This window comes from Caloenas nicobarica, chromosome 3, assembly GCF_036013445.1.
Source record: "Caloenas nicobarica isolate bCalNic1 chromosome 3, bCalNic1.hap1, whole genome shotgun sequence".
NCBI classification, from domain to species: Eukaryota; Metazoa; Chordata; class Aves; order Columbiformes; family Columbidae; genus Caloenas; species Caloenas nicobarica.
In genome coordinates, this window is record NC_088247.1 from 34,058,048 (window position 1) to 34,076,461 (window position 18,414).

The 18,414-nt window shown below is 38.2% G+C and overlaps 1 protein-coding gene across 1 annotated transcript in view; it reads right to left on the bottom strand.

Annotated features, from left to right (window-relative positions):
- Window positions 1-18,414, bottom strand: part of IMPG1 (interphotoreceptor matrix proteoglycan 1) — a 58,335-nt gene that overhangs the window by 12,475 nt on the left and 27,446 nt on the right. Inside the window, exons 10-13 of the mRNA XM_065632664.1 lie at window positions 18,051-18,304; window positions 16,527-16,603; window positions 15,821-16,041; window positions 15,504-15,721 (exon numbers count right to left, since the gene is read on the bottom strand). Coding sequence (XP_065488736.1) covers window positions 15,504-15,721; window positions 15,821-16,041; window positions 16,527-16,603; window positions 18,051-18,304 — 770 coding nt within the window. The remainder of the gene's footprint in view (window positions 1-15,503; window positions 15,722-15,820; window positions 16,042-16,526; window positions 16,604-18,050; window positions 18,305-18,414) is intronic.

Consider the following 18,414-nt stretch of genomic DNA (forward strand, 5'->3'; position numbering starts at 1 on the left):
TTCGAACACATAATACACTTGAGCTGGTTTAGCATAAAGCAATTATTTGTAAAACTTTACCCAGTTTACCTTGTAGATGAGATTTTTACAGTGGAGGGCTAGAAAAACCACAGGCAATTATTTTATGAAATGTCTAAAAGTACAAACTTTGAAAATTTAGACATTCCTAATCCCAGCATATTTATTTTCAGCATGCATTTTGGTCTATAACACTATCATTCAGTTGTAAGGAACCCACAGAGAACACAAAATAAGATGCTGCACTCAAATATACCCTGAGAGTAACCGTATTGAAGGTTAAACTATGGCATGGATTTAAAAACCGCTGTCGTGTCAGCCACAAAAAATTCTAACTCTCAGCCACCACTTACCTTCCCGCAACGATGTTCACTGAACTCTCCAGATGTTTTTTTGTATTACATAGACAAGGAAGGACAATATCGTACTGAGAAGAATTTTATATCTCAAATTAAACTGCTATTGGCAAAGATGTATAAACACTAAAATAAGAGGCAATTTCCTGGGTGCATTGTTATATTACATCTTTGTTAAAAGAGTGCTGCATGCAGGCATTTATTCCCAACTGAAGGAGTAAAATATATAGGTTTGACTTACCAGAAAAAAATCAACTGGCATTTCAACAACTTTATTTTAGATATTTAATTAGTTGGTCCTTTTATATTTTAAGTGAGGGAAACCACTCCTAATTGACCATGAATAAGGAATTATTGTTTGAGAAAGGTCAAATTGCCATGAGACATTTTTCTAGAGGGTTTGCATTAATAAGCAGGCCCAGAAGGTTGTATATCAAGAGGTCCTGACATTTCATTTCACTCATGAGCTTAATAAGCACTGACATTTCCTATTGGCTATAGACAAATTTTCCAAGTCCACTGATAGATATTGTTCTGTATATGAAAGTAACAGCATAACAATATATATGTATATATTTGTATACATGCTGGCTGAAGAAAACAACTAATGAAGGAAGAAGTGTGCAGTTAAGAGATTGGTCCATAATGCAAGGTAAGTACGTCCTTATGGGCATATAAATACCAGATGAACTGGTACAGCAAGTAGCTGGATTCAAATTTTCATATTTTGTTGGTACCTGAAATGTCAGAAAATCCCTGGATGCAGGACTGTTCTGTACAAACAAACAGGTAAAGTGTTGGATTGGTGTTTGAGGTCTTTCGTTTTTAATGAAGGCACAAGTAAGATGAGGATTAAGAGAATTAAGAGGATTGCTAGCCTAACATGTCACAACAAATGCCTTGCAGCACATACTCACTGATTTAGTTTGTCTTTTTAACTGTGAGGCCAAACAAGAAGAGCCAGAATGATCTATGGCTGTCATTCTGTCTGTCTATAAGAACTCTCCAGAAGCCAGGTTCAGTGTCCTGCAAACCCAACGGAACCTCTTCTCCACTGACTCCAATGAACCCCATCACTTCTCCAGTCCTAAAAATTATTGTATCTCTTGACCTTTTTTCCTTAGCATCCTTGCTGAAACTTTTTGAGTAGTCTGTTAATAATTTTTCACAGAACAGCCAAATAGCTGCAGCTTTAGCTCCATTACTATGTAGTGCTCTGTGTAACCCATATAAGATGCCTTTGGTTTATTCTGAAAATTCTGCTACCTTTCAGCTGTGCTTCATCATCATGTTCTCATTACCAAAGATGCAAAGATCACAAAATGAGTATTTTCTATGCTAATAAATACTACTTAGTAATGATAATCTTCTCTCGTTATTCTCAAAATAATGTAGTTCTACATGACACACTGAAAACTAAGAGGATAACAAAACTTGCAAAATCAAGAACCTGAAAAGCTAAATCACTGCAGAATTCAAGGTGTTGAATAACTGTATTTCACTAATCTTTTCTATGTTTGTTACGAAAGAGTCTTCCAAGGGTGCTTTTTTAGCTGGGCTCCACACAGTGGCATCAAGGCCCACCTCCTATTTGGTAACAACTGGACAACCTGAACAACCCCGTTTTACTGACTTTCATGCTCAGTTGAGTAATTTGACTGGGGCAACAGACTGTGTTATTTGAGACCTTTGCTCCCGAACAGAGCTGTGACATGGCCCTCATCTCGCTTTGGGATCTTTACCACGATTCTTTTTTTAGAGGTCAGTAGTATTGTATACTTCTACAGCGACTGCAGAAATAAAAAGGAAAGAATTTCTCACTTGTTCCTCAAAGGTACATAAAGATTTAGAGTAAATCATTAAGAACGAAGCCCAGACCTGAACTTTTACTCACCTGCAGCTTTTCCCTCAGCACAGCTAAATCTGCCTGCGAGTAGCAGAATGATGAAGCTCACAAGTCTGACTGCCTATAAACTTTTCACTGATGTAAATCAGCTGGTCTTACTCAACTTGCACAGTACAGAGAAAGAATTCCCTTTATAGAATGTCTGAGTGTTAATATTTTTGTTGATTCATCTTTGCTTGGGGAATGCAACCTTCCTCAGCCTTCCTGGAAGTCAGTTAGTAGCAAAAGGGAGTCACATCTACCTTTAGAAATTTCATGTTTGGTCACTGTACCTGCAAGAGCCCTCTGAAACACTGGTTTCTTGTGTGATTACAAATTTATTTTTACTGTAGTTGTCACTATCACATGCATTGACCAATGTATGGCTGGAAAATAATAATACAACTTGCTCTTTTCTGTTTTATTAACGACTTACTTCAATTAACTAGCTGCTGATAGTTTTCTCATTAAAGCTTTTTGTGCATTTTTTTTTTAAAAAGCCTGCTTCTTAAAAGTCTTGAAATAAATATAAATATATTTAAGCCATGCATAAATATATTTAAGCAATAAATATATTCAAGATTTTTAAAACTTTTTCTGCTTCAAATTAGTCATTTAAGTGCAACAGGTGGAAATACAGTATATATACAATTCATTGGGCAAGCTTACTTTATAGACCTATATGTACTGAGAGACTTGACCATTAAATTTTAACAACCACCTTCGACATTCTCATATTTCAGCAGTTCTAAAGGATTAAGCATTTCAGAAAAGCATAAGTACTTTGAACAGTACAGGAATACCTGGTGTTTAAAGCATCCTCAAAGCTCTGAGTAGCAAGGTTTTACTCCAGTCTGCAGATACTATGAGATGGAAGTATCTATGGAAAAGAGACTGGAGAGCACTCAGTGATAATCTGTTAAACCTGGGCCTGAACCATCACCCTGCTGCCATCTCTCCACTGACTTTAGGAACTGCTGCACCTGGTTATGGTGACTGTTCTCCCTAAGTTAAGACTCAGAAAAGACGCAGAAACACCCATTTGCCTTGGTGCTCTTCTGACTACAGCAGAAGAAAAGTCAGTATTTCCATATTTATTGCTTTAGTCAGTTAACTGTTTCACACTTGTAATTAAGGGATTATAAGGTTGGATGTTATAGAAGTATTCCTGCATTTTATAAGAATACAGATACACAGATAGATGTATAATTAGATACCTTGTCTGGACAGTAGGTCAGTAGTAGGTCATTTCTATAACGTGACAAGTTACTGTTAACATTTACAGAAACTTTACCTTATCTGCTACGGAGATTGCCAGATAAAATGACATTCTAGTGCTCAAATGCTCTAAAAGTCAGTTTTCTGATTAAAACCCTCACTAAAGAAATTATTCAACTGACATTAGAATACTCTTGTGCAGTAGGGGAATTAGTAAGTACATTTACAATGAAAAGATGTTAAAATGCCAGAGGCTTCTGTGACTATCATTTCTTGTAAGTTATTTTGTATTGAAGTTCTGCACTATTTGCCACCACAGTAAAATCATATGAAAATATATCTTAGAAAAAGTAAGATACCACGTTAAACTGAAAAGTCTGGACTAGATTGATACTCACATCAATGAATTAAATAGAGACGTAAAACCAAGAAGCAGTGAATTCGTGAATATGAATACACTTATATAAAGGAAAGGAGTCAAAGCTGAATAAGAAACATCTCACTTAAAACCATAGCTTCAGGAGGATTCTCATTCCGTTATGCTCATTGTTGACTCATCGACAATTAAATTTGAAAAATTTATTTCATAAATGTAAAATAACAAAGTCTGTGTGAAAATAGCCTAAAGTTTTACAAACACCCGGAAACATAAAGAAGCATCCATCTAAATGTTGCAAATACTCCTGCATGCCACTATAATGATTTTGGAGCTTCCCAAATGGAAATCTGGAGCCTGGAATACTGTTTTTGATTTATTTCACTTTAGAATGACTAGAAACCAAATCTGACAGGTTATAATACTAGAATTGAAAGAACCCTCCAAATCCCTACTCATTTTCTCTATTTTTCTCAACTGCATGATAGGATAAAAAAGAACAACTTTTTGTAGGTGATGAGACCATCAGACAGTTTGTGGTATTGAAGTTTATTAGTTTGCAAAATGGTAAAACCAAAACCGAAGTCACATGATATACATTCAAGTAATATGTCGACCCAAGGACCTAAAAACAGAAAAGACAAACATGAAATTAGAAAGTTAAATCCCGTGACTCTCTGAAAATCTTGTAATCATATGAGCACTTGCTAAAAAAAATGAAAACACTGAATACACATTTTGTTTTTTCATACTATATAGTTACTTGTATGTGAAAACCATGGAATTAATGGAATGAAAGTCACAGAATGAGGTGTATCTTATTCTTCTAAACTGTTGTGCCTTAGCTGTAGGTAATCTGATTTTTCTCATAGTTTTGAAATGGAACAAGTGACTGCTAGAGAGAGATGGAAGGAGATATTTAACTGGAAATATCCTGCTGGTTTTACACTGTGATGCTTTATAAGAATTCATTTCAATTTTAGTGTTATTGGTAATGACTTGGGACCAGATGCCTTAGCACTGACTTGGCTTGCTAAATCCGTCCTTCATGGTTGGATTCTGAATCTGAGCAGCTCATAACAACCGGAGCACCATTGTAGGGAACAGATGGTTTAAATATAAAAACCAGCAATAACTACACAGTCCAGTAAAACAGATCCATACAGCCTTTAGTGGTGTGTTTGCTTTGAAATTCCCTAAGAGACCGTCATATAACTCTGGGGTGCAGAAGTCTTAAGACATATGCTAGTTTCTCAAAAAATGGCATTTAAATAAATATTTGGGACTGTTCTCATGTAAAATGTTTGGATTAAGGTACATGGATTGCAATAAACTTTTCTTAACAGTTGTTGGGTAGTGGTGATAATATGAAGATGAAACATCATTTGTTAGTGTAACAAAAAATGTCACTAGTAGTAGAACTTACAGATACAATGGGAAACTAAAACAAGGAAAAAATAACTAGCTAGCTCTCTGTAAACTACTCTGCTTCCCTCACATGAAAGAAATACTAGGTATAACTAGCACTAACCTTACAAGAACTTAAAGAGAAATTGTCAATAAAGGGGAGAAAACTGTGCTGTAACTGATGCATCTGAGACAAAGAGAAACTGATAGTTTCTCATTAGCCTTTCCCAGCAGAGGAGGAATATTGTTGTTTTAACTGCACCCAGTTCTGGGTGCATTCTCTTCTGCCCTGCCATATGTTGCCAGCAAAGTTGCCCAGTCTGAGGCTTTCAGGCCTGTATTCTCCTCAAGCCACACTACTTTATTGGAGATTTGCAGTATCCAGTAGGCATATTCCAAAGTTCTCCAAGAATAGTACAGCATGATTTTGATTACATCATTTCACTTTAGAGTGGCAGTTAATGCCCAGTTCTGAAATGAGGAGTAAGATATGTAACAGGGCTGAGAATTGAACTTAATGATCTAAGGCAAGTTTGGCCATGTCTGCAGCCACTGCTCTAGGCCATGCATACATTTAGGGGAAAGGACTGAAATATATTACTGCTGTAGTATTTTTCCAGCCTCATTATTCCTGATCTCTTGAAAAATAAACAGTGGCAAGATTTATTGAAATGTATTGGTTAGGAATTGAAATCCTCAGATATGAAGATGTCATTCATGAATAATACTTTCTCAGTCAATCCCTGGCATGTTTTGCTATGCCAACAATACCCTTCTTCCCACTCTGCTTGAAAGCCCATCGTCTGAAATTGCATGGCAATAAAGATGGTTATTAAAGGAATATTTGGCCATATATAATTTTTAACTGTGAACTCATTTATCTGTTATTGGCACCACTACTCTACAATATCATATTCTACAATACTTTAATTAAAAAAAAATCCACTAGCTGGGGAAGAATGAAAAAGACACCCAAACATGTAAATGCAATAAAATGAACAAGAACCTGATTCATTTGCATCCAGGCTTGGTTTAATCATGTTCTTACTGATGCACATAATGACCTTACCGTTCTATAGAATGAAAGTGAAACTTTTGCTTCCTTCTAACTTACACCTGGCTATTGTTGCTTGAAATTGTGTCTAGCCCTTTCTATAAAGCTGTATTGAGAAAGCAATATTACGAACATATGCGAAAAAAAGTGCTGTTATCTTCAAGCAGAAGTCAGAACAAAAACTAACCAACAAACAAAAAAACACCAAAAAGAACCCCATACCAATTGCAATGTGCAAATATATGCGATTTATCCTGGCAAGAGTTCTGCACATTTCTAGATTTTCACAAGCACAAACCCATTAAATTTAGTATAAATATTATTGCAAATTTGCCTCCATTTAAGATTTTTATGTCTTTTAGCTATAAATACTAGTGCATCTTTCAAATTGAAGAACATGCAACTTAAATTGATATTAGCATCAGCGTCACCTATGTGAGGCGTTTCAGGTATGGCTGAGAGGATCTAAGCTGGAAGGCCAAGCCCTCTCTGGAGCTCATAGACAGAGGTACAAAACTCGATCCAGAGCTGTGATTCAAAATATACAAGTTCCAACTTGCCTATAATGGTCTAATGCAGGTGGCATGAGTTATCCCCTAACAAGGAATTCACTCTTCAAAACACGAGGCTGAACTCAAATGGACTTTCTTAAGCTGGAAGGATACTGAATCCTCTGAAGAGAAGAATCTAATAATTTTAGAAAATAAAAATTTTAGTACCATTTGATCATAACAGGTTAATTCTGAAAGGCAGCATTTCTAGCTGGATTTTTAATGGATTTTTAATGAGTGAACGAAATGCATTATTCAGAGCATATTAGTCTCAGCAGTGCCACTTTAGCTGTATTTGTTCCAACTGGACTATCTGACATGTAAACTGGATTACTTTCATTCAGTTATAACCTAGTAAAGGTAGTCTTACACCCTTAGCCTAAAAATCTGTCCTATTTGTTTTAAAATAGTTTTCTTATTTTACTACTGCATTGGTCACAGGTTTTAAAATTATTTTATTCAGGACATGAATAGGTTATTTGTCTTTGCACACAGACAGAAAGGTGACCATGAGTTGTTTTTAACACAAGGTGAGATCTGAGACTGGAATGTACGAAAGCCTATGTTGCATTTTTTGCATCTCACTCATAGTAGAGGGTTACCTGCAACTAATGAAAAGCTTAAGTTTTGACTAGTGAGCTGATCTCAAGTAAGCAGTATTATGATGAATTTGGAGGGAGGGAGATGGTTAGTTTGGAGTGAAATAGCATTGAACATGGAATGGGACAATCACCAGGCAAATGGCAATTATAGGAGAAGTGATAGCATTTGGAAAACAAAGGTACTGAAGGACGGTTAGCTTTGAAAGCCTGAAACGGAGTGTATGAAGTACATGAGAATTAGCTGCAGGAGCAATGGAGTTTACTAGCAACAGTGATGACTGTGTGTGAGAGAAACTCCAAGCGTGTGTGTAGAATATGAGTATCCGGTGCAGGTGTGCACCTGTAGAAGCAATGAGGTAGCAATGTGTGCCTACATCTGGGGAAGAGACTTAGGACTAAAAAGTACAAGTGAACAAGTGGCAGAGCACTGAGGTATATCTGCCTGCTGTCTATATAGGAGGAGGAGGTGTTACATTTTTTCACTATACATGTAACTCAGAAGGTTTGCCTCTGGATAAGCAAATTTTCTTAGCAGAAATATAAATCATTTTCTGTACTTCAGACAGTCATTTCACCGAGTCATTAGAAGTACCAATTGCATATAAAGTAAAATTCAGTTGTTTTGGTTAATGTGAGTTTATATTGCATATTTGGGGCAAGGAGGCATGAATAAAAATCATATTTGAAGGAAGTGAAGCTTAACCTTAAATAAAACTGAACTGAAGTGATTGGACAGCTTAGTAATTTAAACAAGTGATGTGTTAAATTGGGAAAATATAGTAGATAGTACTCTGTTTCTCTCATACCCTTTTGCTTGGATTAGTCATTTCATTTTGGCATTTTCAAGTATGTTTTGAAGATGTGATGCAAGTTTTGTTCTATTCAGGTTGTAACCGCTGTCTCCAGCACAGAGATAGTTGAGCAGCAGACCGTCATTAAATTTTGGCCATATACTAATTGCATACTCTAATATCTTTAGAACTCTTCAGGATACCTGTGGTACTCCAAGTATGCAATTCTAATTTTATTACAACAGTGAACATACTATGAACCTTTTCTTAAATCTGATGTATCCTAATGTGGGCCTGCTGAAACTTTTGCATTCAGCTTCATCTTCAACTCACAGATAACTTTTAGGCTAATCAATATCGTATATAATGCTTGAGAAAATGATGTAGCTAGACATACCTGTTCACTTCTCCAAGAATCAGACTGAAGCAGCACCTCCAAGAAAAGCATTCTTTGCACATCTGAAGCGGCAAGCAAGAGACTGCAGAGAGGAGCTGATGCAGGAGAATGTTGAGAAAAGCCTGTCAGTTCATCATCAAAGAAAACATAAGAAAAACAGAAAAATATGCAAGGAAACAGAGGAGTTCTTACCTTGTATAACCATCAATGTGAAAAAACTGGTGAGCGTTGATGGCACAAAGAATGGGAGAATTCCAATCCTGGGAATATCCAGAGTGGTTCTTGCAAGAAGTAGCGGCATTTTCTTTTCCATGACAATGCTGGTTATATCAAATAGAAAGCTATGCTAAGCACAGATGGTGCTTAGGCATCTAGGGATGAAGCAGAGGTAGAAAGAATCCCCAGACATCCAGGAAACTGAATTTTTTGAGAGATTGTTTAGCAATAGTAGTGAGCAAGGAGTGCACAATCCAAATAACTGTTGGGCATGTGGATGATGTCAAATAAGACTACTCACAACAAGGCAGTGTGAACATGAGAGCAGTTATAGAAATTAATCAGGTTCTTATCAGTTACACATACAGAGATGTGACCACCATCTACTCGTCATCAGTGTGGGGTTTTTTATCACAGAAAAAACTCTGTGACACACTCTGCAGAGTTGACTTCTCTCAGAATCTTTCTTGAGAGCTTGAGGATGATGCAGGCTGATGAGACTGAGATGTAGTACAACAGAATGGCTGAAATATTTTACTGCTAGATTTATTTTGTCCTATGCCTCTGGAATAACTTCTTCAGAATATTGCTTCCTCCATGGTGGTCAGGATTTTGGGATAGCCATTTACCTGGATTATATAATTTGTTAGTAGCTACCATTAAAACAAATACAAACTAATATCATTCTTACTGTTTTGGAAGTAAAATATATAATAATAAAATATATAATAAAATATATAATAATTGTTGTTACAGACTTCATGATCTCATTTATCTGTTTATACATTTGTTTGCATTTGTTTTACTGCTGAAATTTTCTTGGTTTCTGAAACAACCATCTGACTAGTGTGTTGTTACACAAGTGGCTTCCTTTCTGAATGATCATACTGTTTTAGATAGTCACAGGAAGACTGCAAACACAGGGAGAAGAAATTTAATGGTACAGAAGAGATCTTGATGAGTTAACTCCAGAGGGGAAAAAAATATGAAGAAGAAAGAGGAATGCTGGAGAACATGGAACAGGTATCATCTCAGACAGTAGAAAAAATCTTTTTCTTTTTTTTTGCACTGGTTGTAAATGGAAAATGGAAATAGTCTAAATTTTGAAGATGCTACAGCAATGAAAGACCTTTTTTGAGTAGTCAAATGTTTAAATGCCTTCTTTGTCTCTGTCTACTCTGCCGGAGGCTGTCCTGAGGAGCCCCGTACCCCTGAGGCCCCAGAGGAAGGCAGGACAATGGAGGAGTCTGCCTCAGTTGATGAGGACTGGGTTAGGGAGCAATTAAGCAATCTGGACATCCATAAATCCATGGGTCCAGATGGGATGCACCCGCGGGTGCTGAGGGAGCTGGCTGAAGTCATTGCTGGACCGCTCTCCATCATCTTTGCCAAGTCTTGGGAAACGGGAGAGGTGCCTGAGGACTGGAGGAAAGCAAATGTCACTCCGGTCTTCAAAAAGGGCAAGAAGGAGGACCCGGGCAACTATAGACCGGTCAGCCTCACCTCCATCCCTGGGAAAGTGATGGAACACCTTATCCTTGGTGCCATCTTAAGACATATCAAGGATAAGAGGGTCATCAGGGACAGTCAACATGGCTTCACCAAGGGGAAGTCGTGTTTGACCAACCTCATAGCCTTTTATGAAGACGTAACAAGGTGGATTGACGATGGCAGAGCAGTGGATGTGGTCTACCTTGACTTCAGCAAAGCATTTGACACCGTCTCCCACAGCATCCTCACGGCAAAACTGAGGAAGTGTGGACTGGATGATCGGGTAGTGAGGTGGACTGCAAACTGGCTGAAGGAGAGAAGCCAGAGAGTTGTGATCAATGGGGCGGAGTCTGGTTGGAGGCCTGTATCTAGTGGAGTGCCTCAAGGGTCAGTTCTGGGACCAATACTGTTCAATATATTCATCAATGACTTGGATGAGGGAATTGAGTGTACTATCAGCAAGTTTGCTGATGACACCAAGCTGGGAGGAGTGGCTGACACGCCAGAGGGCTGTGCTGCCATCCAGCGAGATCTGGACAGGCTGGAGAGTTGGGCGGGGAAAAATTTAATGAAATATAACAAGGGGAAATGTAGAGTCTTGCATCTGGGCAGGAACAACCCCAGGTTCCAGTACAGGTTGGGGAATGACCTATTAGAGAGCAGTGTAGGGGAAAGGGACCTGGGGGTCCTGGTGGACAGCAGGATGACCATGAGCCAGCACTGTGCCCTTGTGGCCAAGAAGGCCAATGGCATCCTGGGGTGTATTAGAAGGGGGGTGGTTAGTAGGTCCAGAGAGGTTCTCCTTCCCCTCTACTCTGCCCTGGTGAGACCTCATCTGGAATATTGTGTCCAGTTCTGGGCCCCTCAGTTCAAGAAGGACAGGGAACTGCTGGAGAGAGTCCAGCGCAGGGCCACGAAGATGATTAAGGGAGTGGAGCATCTCCCTTATGAGGAAAGGCTGAGGGAGCTGGGTCTCTTTAGCTTGGAGAAGAGGAGACTGAGGGGTGACCTCATTAATGTTTATAAATATATAAAGGGTGGGTGTCACGAGGATGGAGCTAGGCTCTTCTCGGTGACAACCAACAGTAAGACAAGGGGTAATGGGTTCAAGCTGGAACACAAGAGGTTCCACTTAAATGTGAGAAGAAACTTCTTCTCAGTGAGGGTGACAGAGCACTGGAACGGGCTGCCCAGGGGGGTTGTGGATTCTCCTTCTCTGGAGACATTCAAAACCCGCCTGGACGCCTTCCTGTGTAACCTCACCTAAGTTTTCCTGCTCTGGCAGGGGGATTGGACTAGATGATCTTTTGAGGTCCCTTCCAATCCCTAACATTCTGTGATTCTGTGATTCTGTGATCTGATCCAGGCATTTCAGAACTTTTCAGTAAGAGGTCTGGAAATTCGTACCACATTTTTTCTCTTAATTCCATTGAGAAATCTCAAAACATAGTTTCAAATTCAAAGGTTAGGCTCACTTAAAGACAGCTTAGCATCTTCCTAGTAGTTCTGGACTACTTCAAGGGCTGGAGTAACTGCCATCACTGGCCAGAACGGCTGTCTATCCTTCACTGCTCTTTACTGCCCATGGACAGTATCACTGTCCAGAATGAGCACAGGACCATCTGAAAGAAGCTTCACACTTGCTTCTGGCTCCTTCCGCCCACAGTCTGCCCAAATCTGACAAATCTCATCCTGCATGGCTTAAAAGGATACCTCTCATTAGTTTGGCTTCTTGTCCCTCCCCTGTTTTTAACATCTTTCCCTAGATGTTGTATGCAGAACTGCCTGTGTATTTGTGTGTGTGAGGCTGAGTCTGATTATCTTTTTGAGAGCTGTGAAAGACTTTTTTTTATTGGTTTGCTCAGGTAGGCACAATTAAAGTAGTTGGTGTAGGCTGTAGACATTCAGCGTTCAGGAATCTGTAGTAATGTTAATCCTGTAGTTACACATGCGATAACCAATGCAATAAAATCCATCTGTGAAACACTGAGCTGATGAAGACACCTAAAAGAATCTCAAACTATGTTATTTCTGTTAGCCAGCTGTTCCTTTCATGGTAAAGAAGTATACATTTGAAGTTCTAAACATGTGATGAATAAAATTTGTTCCATCTTCTGGACTGTAGGTAGGGAAAATGGCTGGAAATTAATGTCAGAGAATAGCAGGCAGCTGTTTAAACCCTAGCCCTCTCCCCAGCCTTCTATAGCACTGTCTAAGTAGTTCCTGCTGTTTCACACCAGCAAGAGTTAAAAGGGTTTTTTTGGTTTTGTTTTGGTTTTTGTTTGTTTGTTAATATTACTAAGAAACATTGCTGTGAAATGCAGCCAGGCACAAAGTGTGAAAAAATGTGTACTTGCTATGAGGAATTCTGCTTGCTATACTAAAATTAATATCAGTGACATTATTGACTTTAATAAAACCTCTGTCATAAATGTTGTTAAGTCCTGAATTTCCAGATCAAATTCTATCAGTTCCTATGAAACATGCAACATCTAGGGAAATAAAAGAATGCAAGGAATGCTATACAAAGGACTTCCAGAATTGAAAAAGCTATTAAAAGAGAAAAACTTTTAAAGAGTATACACTATTTACTATTTTAAGAACTCAGTAAATAGATATTCAACATCTCTCTTCTGTTAAGCATGCAGTATGTTTTGTGTACTAAAAGATTTTAAGCAAATATAGTAACTACAGTTTTGTGTCATTGCTAACATGGCATACTTTCTTTTTAGATATCAATCAATCTTTTTTGTCCTTCTATACAGTTGCAGAGAGGATGATGGAATTCTTATATTCTAGTGCTTGTTTTAGACGTAACTTGTGTTCAACAAGGAGGAACAAAGAGTTGGTCTTGTTTTGGGGAAATTTTTTTACAGCTCTAGACAGTTCATTCTGTTTTGCAGATTGACAGATCCCAATGCAAATGTACAACAGTGTTTAAAGGGTCAGTACCAGGGTGCTTACAGGATCAAACCTGCACTCACAAAAGAGCCACACCTCTTTAAGCGAACAATTCCATGTTTTTTAGGCACTGGCAATGATGGCTTTAGGAAGAAGAAAACCTTTACGTGTTTTTTTTACTGAATTTCAAATGAGATGAGAAAAAAATTGTTGAAGAAATCTGGGTTAGTAAGCAGTGAACTTTCCATTTGTATTACCCTTCCTAAAATTTCCTTTGGTGCCAATATTTGCCTGATGACATTGAAACTCATTAAACTATGCAATGTGTTGTCTCTGAGGGTCATTTAGAAACACATAAACTAATCCCCAGTTTGATCTGAGGTGTCAGAGCCTGTGCAAGAGTCAAATGAACTGTGATCTCACACTGTCACTGGGGAACAATCAAGCAAGCCTGAACCTCAGGGCCAGAGAGAGTTCCATCTTCTGTATTCTTTCTCCCATCCAGAGAGAAACAATCGGGCAGTAACTATAGTAAATTGCAGTAGAAAATATGGAGCTAGTATTTTCAGCATTAGTTGCTCTGCATTTTTGGTGAGTCAAATACCCTTTGCTTCTTTTCTTCAGTCATTTGGAGCTGTTAGGCTATATAGCTATTTAGCAAATTGCAAAATAGATATGTTGGTTTTATGTGGCTTTTATGACATCAAATCCCTAACCCAACAAGTGAACGGAATGAAAAATGAATATGACTTTTTTTTCCCTCTGAAATTATAACACTTTTTCACAGTTATAATGGTTGTTATTTAAAAGTATGCTGTACTGTTATTTGAAGATATGCTGTGCTTTTATCAGTAGCACCACAAGACTTCTCAGCATGCATTTGGAAATAGTTGTGTTTAACACTTTTCATCACAAAATTTATTTTCAGCAACATCTCGCAATTGATTCGTACAAGAAGTGATTTTCTAATCTTTAAGTCATTCTGCTAACCATAAAGTATTTGCCTTTCTCTCACTTCAGAACTCTGTGCATAAAGGCAGGACATTCTTACTCAGTATGTAAAATACCAGGTGCAACAACACGACTATGGAATATGTGATGCTCTTCCCTCTCCCGAGCTAATTAGTGTATGATCCCAAGTGGCAGCTTTTACGTTCTTCATTATTTAGAATGCTGTTCTTGTTATTTACTGGATTCAAAAAGAACAATACTATAGACACTACAATACATGGACTTTCCCCTTCTAATGTTTCTGCTGTGTGGGCCCATGGCGAATGATGCTGACTCCAAGCAGTGGGGTATTTCTGATTTCTGATCAGCTATGCAAATATTGCCTGTTTGCCTTACCGGACATGGCTGGGCAGCAGGGATTAAGGTGCATTCTTGCTGTTTCTTGGCATGCGGGGTCGGGAAGAACATTTTGAAAGGGGGGAAGGGTTCATCATGACTATTCCAAGAGGCTTCTGGAGTACAAGGTGGGACATGAAATGCCAAGGACTGAGCAAGGAGGGAGCTGACAGAACAGGGACAGAGTAGAGCCTTTTATGTGAGCAGGGGACTTCCCTGAAGCAGGCAGCAAACTTACAAGCCTTGAGGATGACATTCTTGGGCACCCAGAAGCCCTGAGTGTTGTCATTTAAGCAAATGCGGGAATTTTGCCATTGAATTTATTTTTTGTTTGTTCTTCTTTGCAGATCTTTTGATATTGCTTAGAGACTACGTGGGGACTTCAGAGAATCCTGCTGATTCCTATGAAGTTCTTACCTGCCCTCTGCTTTTCTATTGAGATGGTCAGTCAAAAATCTGAGACAAAGCACATCTGAATATTCATAAAAAAACCCAATTCCTCCCATGTGTTTGTGATGACCTCTTGCATGTGACACAGCTAGCACAGTCTTCTTAGAAGGGTAAGTAAAATTGAGGTTTAGTGACCTAAGGCTGAGTTGGTGAGGCCAGGTGGGGGGACATAAGGAGATATCTGTTTGCTTGGCCTTTTTGAATTTTTACCATAATACCACATAGAAAGCAGTCTTTTTTTTTTTTCTTTGACAACCTTGACTTCAGGTACATTAGGATTTTCTTGAAGTGGACATCAGAAACATAATTTTTTTACCTTTGAGGGTCCAGAAAAATTACTGTCACAACTGAAAGGAATGCTTACTGTACTTATACAAGACTGTATGTGTAATAACAACCACATCTCTCCTACTTTCTCTTATGTAAAAACCTTTGTGTCTTACCTTGTCCAGACAGACTATCTTGGTCAGCTACCTTGGAAGGTGGTACTGTTACATCTGTCAGTTCTTTCTTCTCCTCAGCTTCATTATTCTCATCTCCGGCTTGCAGGAGATTAGGTGAGGTAAAGCTATCTGTGGTATAAACTGCCACTGTGGTAGGCTGCTCTGTTGGAGACTTGTAGCCGTCGGTGATTAATTCATTCCTAGCAGAATCATCTGCTGGAGGAGGCAAATAAGAATCCTCTGGTTTTGGAGGACTGCTAGTGCTACCCAGAGCATTGAAAGGCACCGTGACACTTTGGTAGTCAGTAGCAATATCTTCTGTGTCTGGAGGATATTTGTCCTGAAATGGTTCTCTCAAGGGTTTGGTAGGGAGCACAGGTTCAGATGAAACAAAATTATTAAAGTCTTCAGTGGCACTAATCTCTCCACTTAACATCGGGATTCCAGTTGTAAATTCATTGACAGAGATGTCTCCTGTTTGGTCCACTGTCGCTGGGCTGGGGTAACCTAGTGGGAGTTCCACACTCATGGAGTCCTCCTGAAAAAGTTTTTTTAAAAGCAGCTCTCATTATCATATTTATCTTTCATTGCTAAAAAGGCCACAGGAGCCTGCAAACGGCTAACTCAGCATGAAGTCATGGGATGTATCAAGTGTTTGGCATCTGCCTGTGATCCTAATCACATTGCCTGTAATTTAAAACATGGTCAAAGAAAAATGACTTTCACTATCCCTGACAACTGCTCTCCTTCTGTCATTGAGATGTACTATTGAACTGTAAAATGTTTACTTTATAATTAAAACTGGAGAGGTAATTGAGCAGTAATATTCACCTGTAAATGCTGTAAACAGTATCTCTCTTCTGTTATAACACCACCACAACATTCATCCTTACAGTATTTATAAAAGGCAGATATGTATTTTGGCATAAGAGCCTTTTCCTGTTTATTCATGTACGTCTTAACACTCTTTAATTTCATTTCTCATAGAAAAATAAATTAATATAACAACCAGCATTAACTTACCAAATCAGGGCCTGTCAGAGGAATAGTAACCATGCCCTGGATATCATTATCAAAATCACTGGGTGGTATAATGGCTTCTGAAAAAAATTTTTAAAAAAGTGAGAGAGAGCATAATATTTCAGCGGTGGCACATTGAGAACTGATCAGAACACATCAACTCAGTAAAAAACAATATTAAAACTATCCTTCATCAAAAAACTTTTAAAAATCCATGTTAAGAAGAGGCATAAATTTCCATTTAAACTGGCAATTATGAGGAAAACAGTAATTTTACATGCATTATTCTTTGTACACTTTATTTAGTTTAAATAGGATAGGTCTGCAGAGAGCTGAACCACAGATCAATGCTTAAAATCAGCTGAAGTATGAAGTGCTCACTTAGATCTGCATGGGCTATGATGACTCACTATATTGTGTTGTTCATTAAGCTTGAATTGTTTTCAGATTTATCTGAAGTACACACCATTCTTAATCTTAGAGTTTTGGCTTTAGTGCCCAGTGCTCCCTTCACTCCCTCAGAGGAGCTCTTGAGATGTACTTGCATGCAGGCTGTTTTTCTAAAACTGATTGTTAAAAATAACTAGTCGGGAAAAGTTGATTAAAATAGTTATTATTAAAGTGTTCTATATCCATGAAATTTTTACTTAGGATTTTTAATCTACATTAAAATATGATATTATTTCAGAAAGTACTGGTTTATTTTTTTTTCCAATAAAATGCTGTTGCTTGTAATTGAAAGACTACAACTAAAATTTGCTGTGTGTTTTAAGATTGTTTTGGTGCATATACATATAAAACCATTTAAAATTCTTTTCCCCATTTTTAACCCACCTCCTCAAAAGTAGGGCTATGCCAGCTTTGAAAAAATAATTGATGGAGTAAAAGAGGATATTTATTAGCAGGATTATTAAACAGTATGAAACCCTTCAACCTTCTGCTAGAGGTCTTCACACCCATCATGTCACCTGCACTCCCTCTGTGTTCCAGAGAGCAAAGTGAACCTTTACAGTGAGTTCCATAACACTGATTTTAGCTTGAGGTCAAAAGCTCTTCAATGTATCTGTCTCTCTGACTTCACCAGGAGGTTAGATGGCTTGCTTACGAATGAGTCTTAGCTTTCAGAAAGCTGGATTTATGTTAGAGGAAACCCTCACTTTTTGTCTTGTTAAAGAAATGAGAGTGTCCATACTGGGAAATTAAAATGATGTTGTGAATATTCATAGTATTTTTTTTCCTCCTCTTTTTTTCTTAGTGTGCAAAACATTCAGCTTATCTAAACAACCACCCACAAAAAATAGAACCTCTAATATGATTGGAAACTACGTTGTATAATTATAAAGGCACATTTTGCTATAAAATTTAACTTAGATCTGTGCATTCTCTGCATGCTATGCAACACTTAGGAGGATGGGATACATCACATGAAAACAGTCTGTTAAAGAAGCAAAGAAGACTTTACTGAGATTGCATCAATTAGAAAGGGCAAGATTTAGACTTGCACCTGGACCCAGCCTGCCAACTCACCCTCAGTAAACTGGAGTGTTCCCAGGTCCATTGGCAGGGACTGGTCTTCATGGAGTGCTATGGCAACCAGCTGCTGAAGGTCTGTTACTGTGAGCTTAGTTGCTGATATGTCCTGCTCTTCCTTTGGAGAGAGTGGAAGTTTTTCATTTTCAACTTTATTAGATCCAATAGTTGAGATGTCATCTGCTGTGCTTTTGATTTCTGAGGCATCTCTCTCAAAGTTTACCACATATCGTGCTATAGTGCTGCTTGATCTGCAAGAGGAAGATGCAAAAATGCTGAATGAACCAAAATTGGTTACTGGCTGAGGACTGATTTTACAAACAAACAAACAAAATGTATGCAACCATAACATATTATCTTC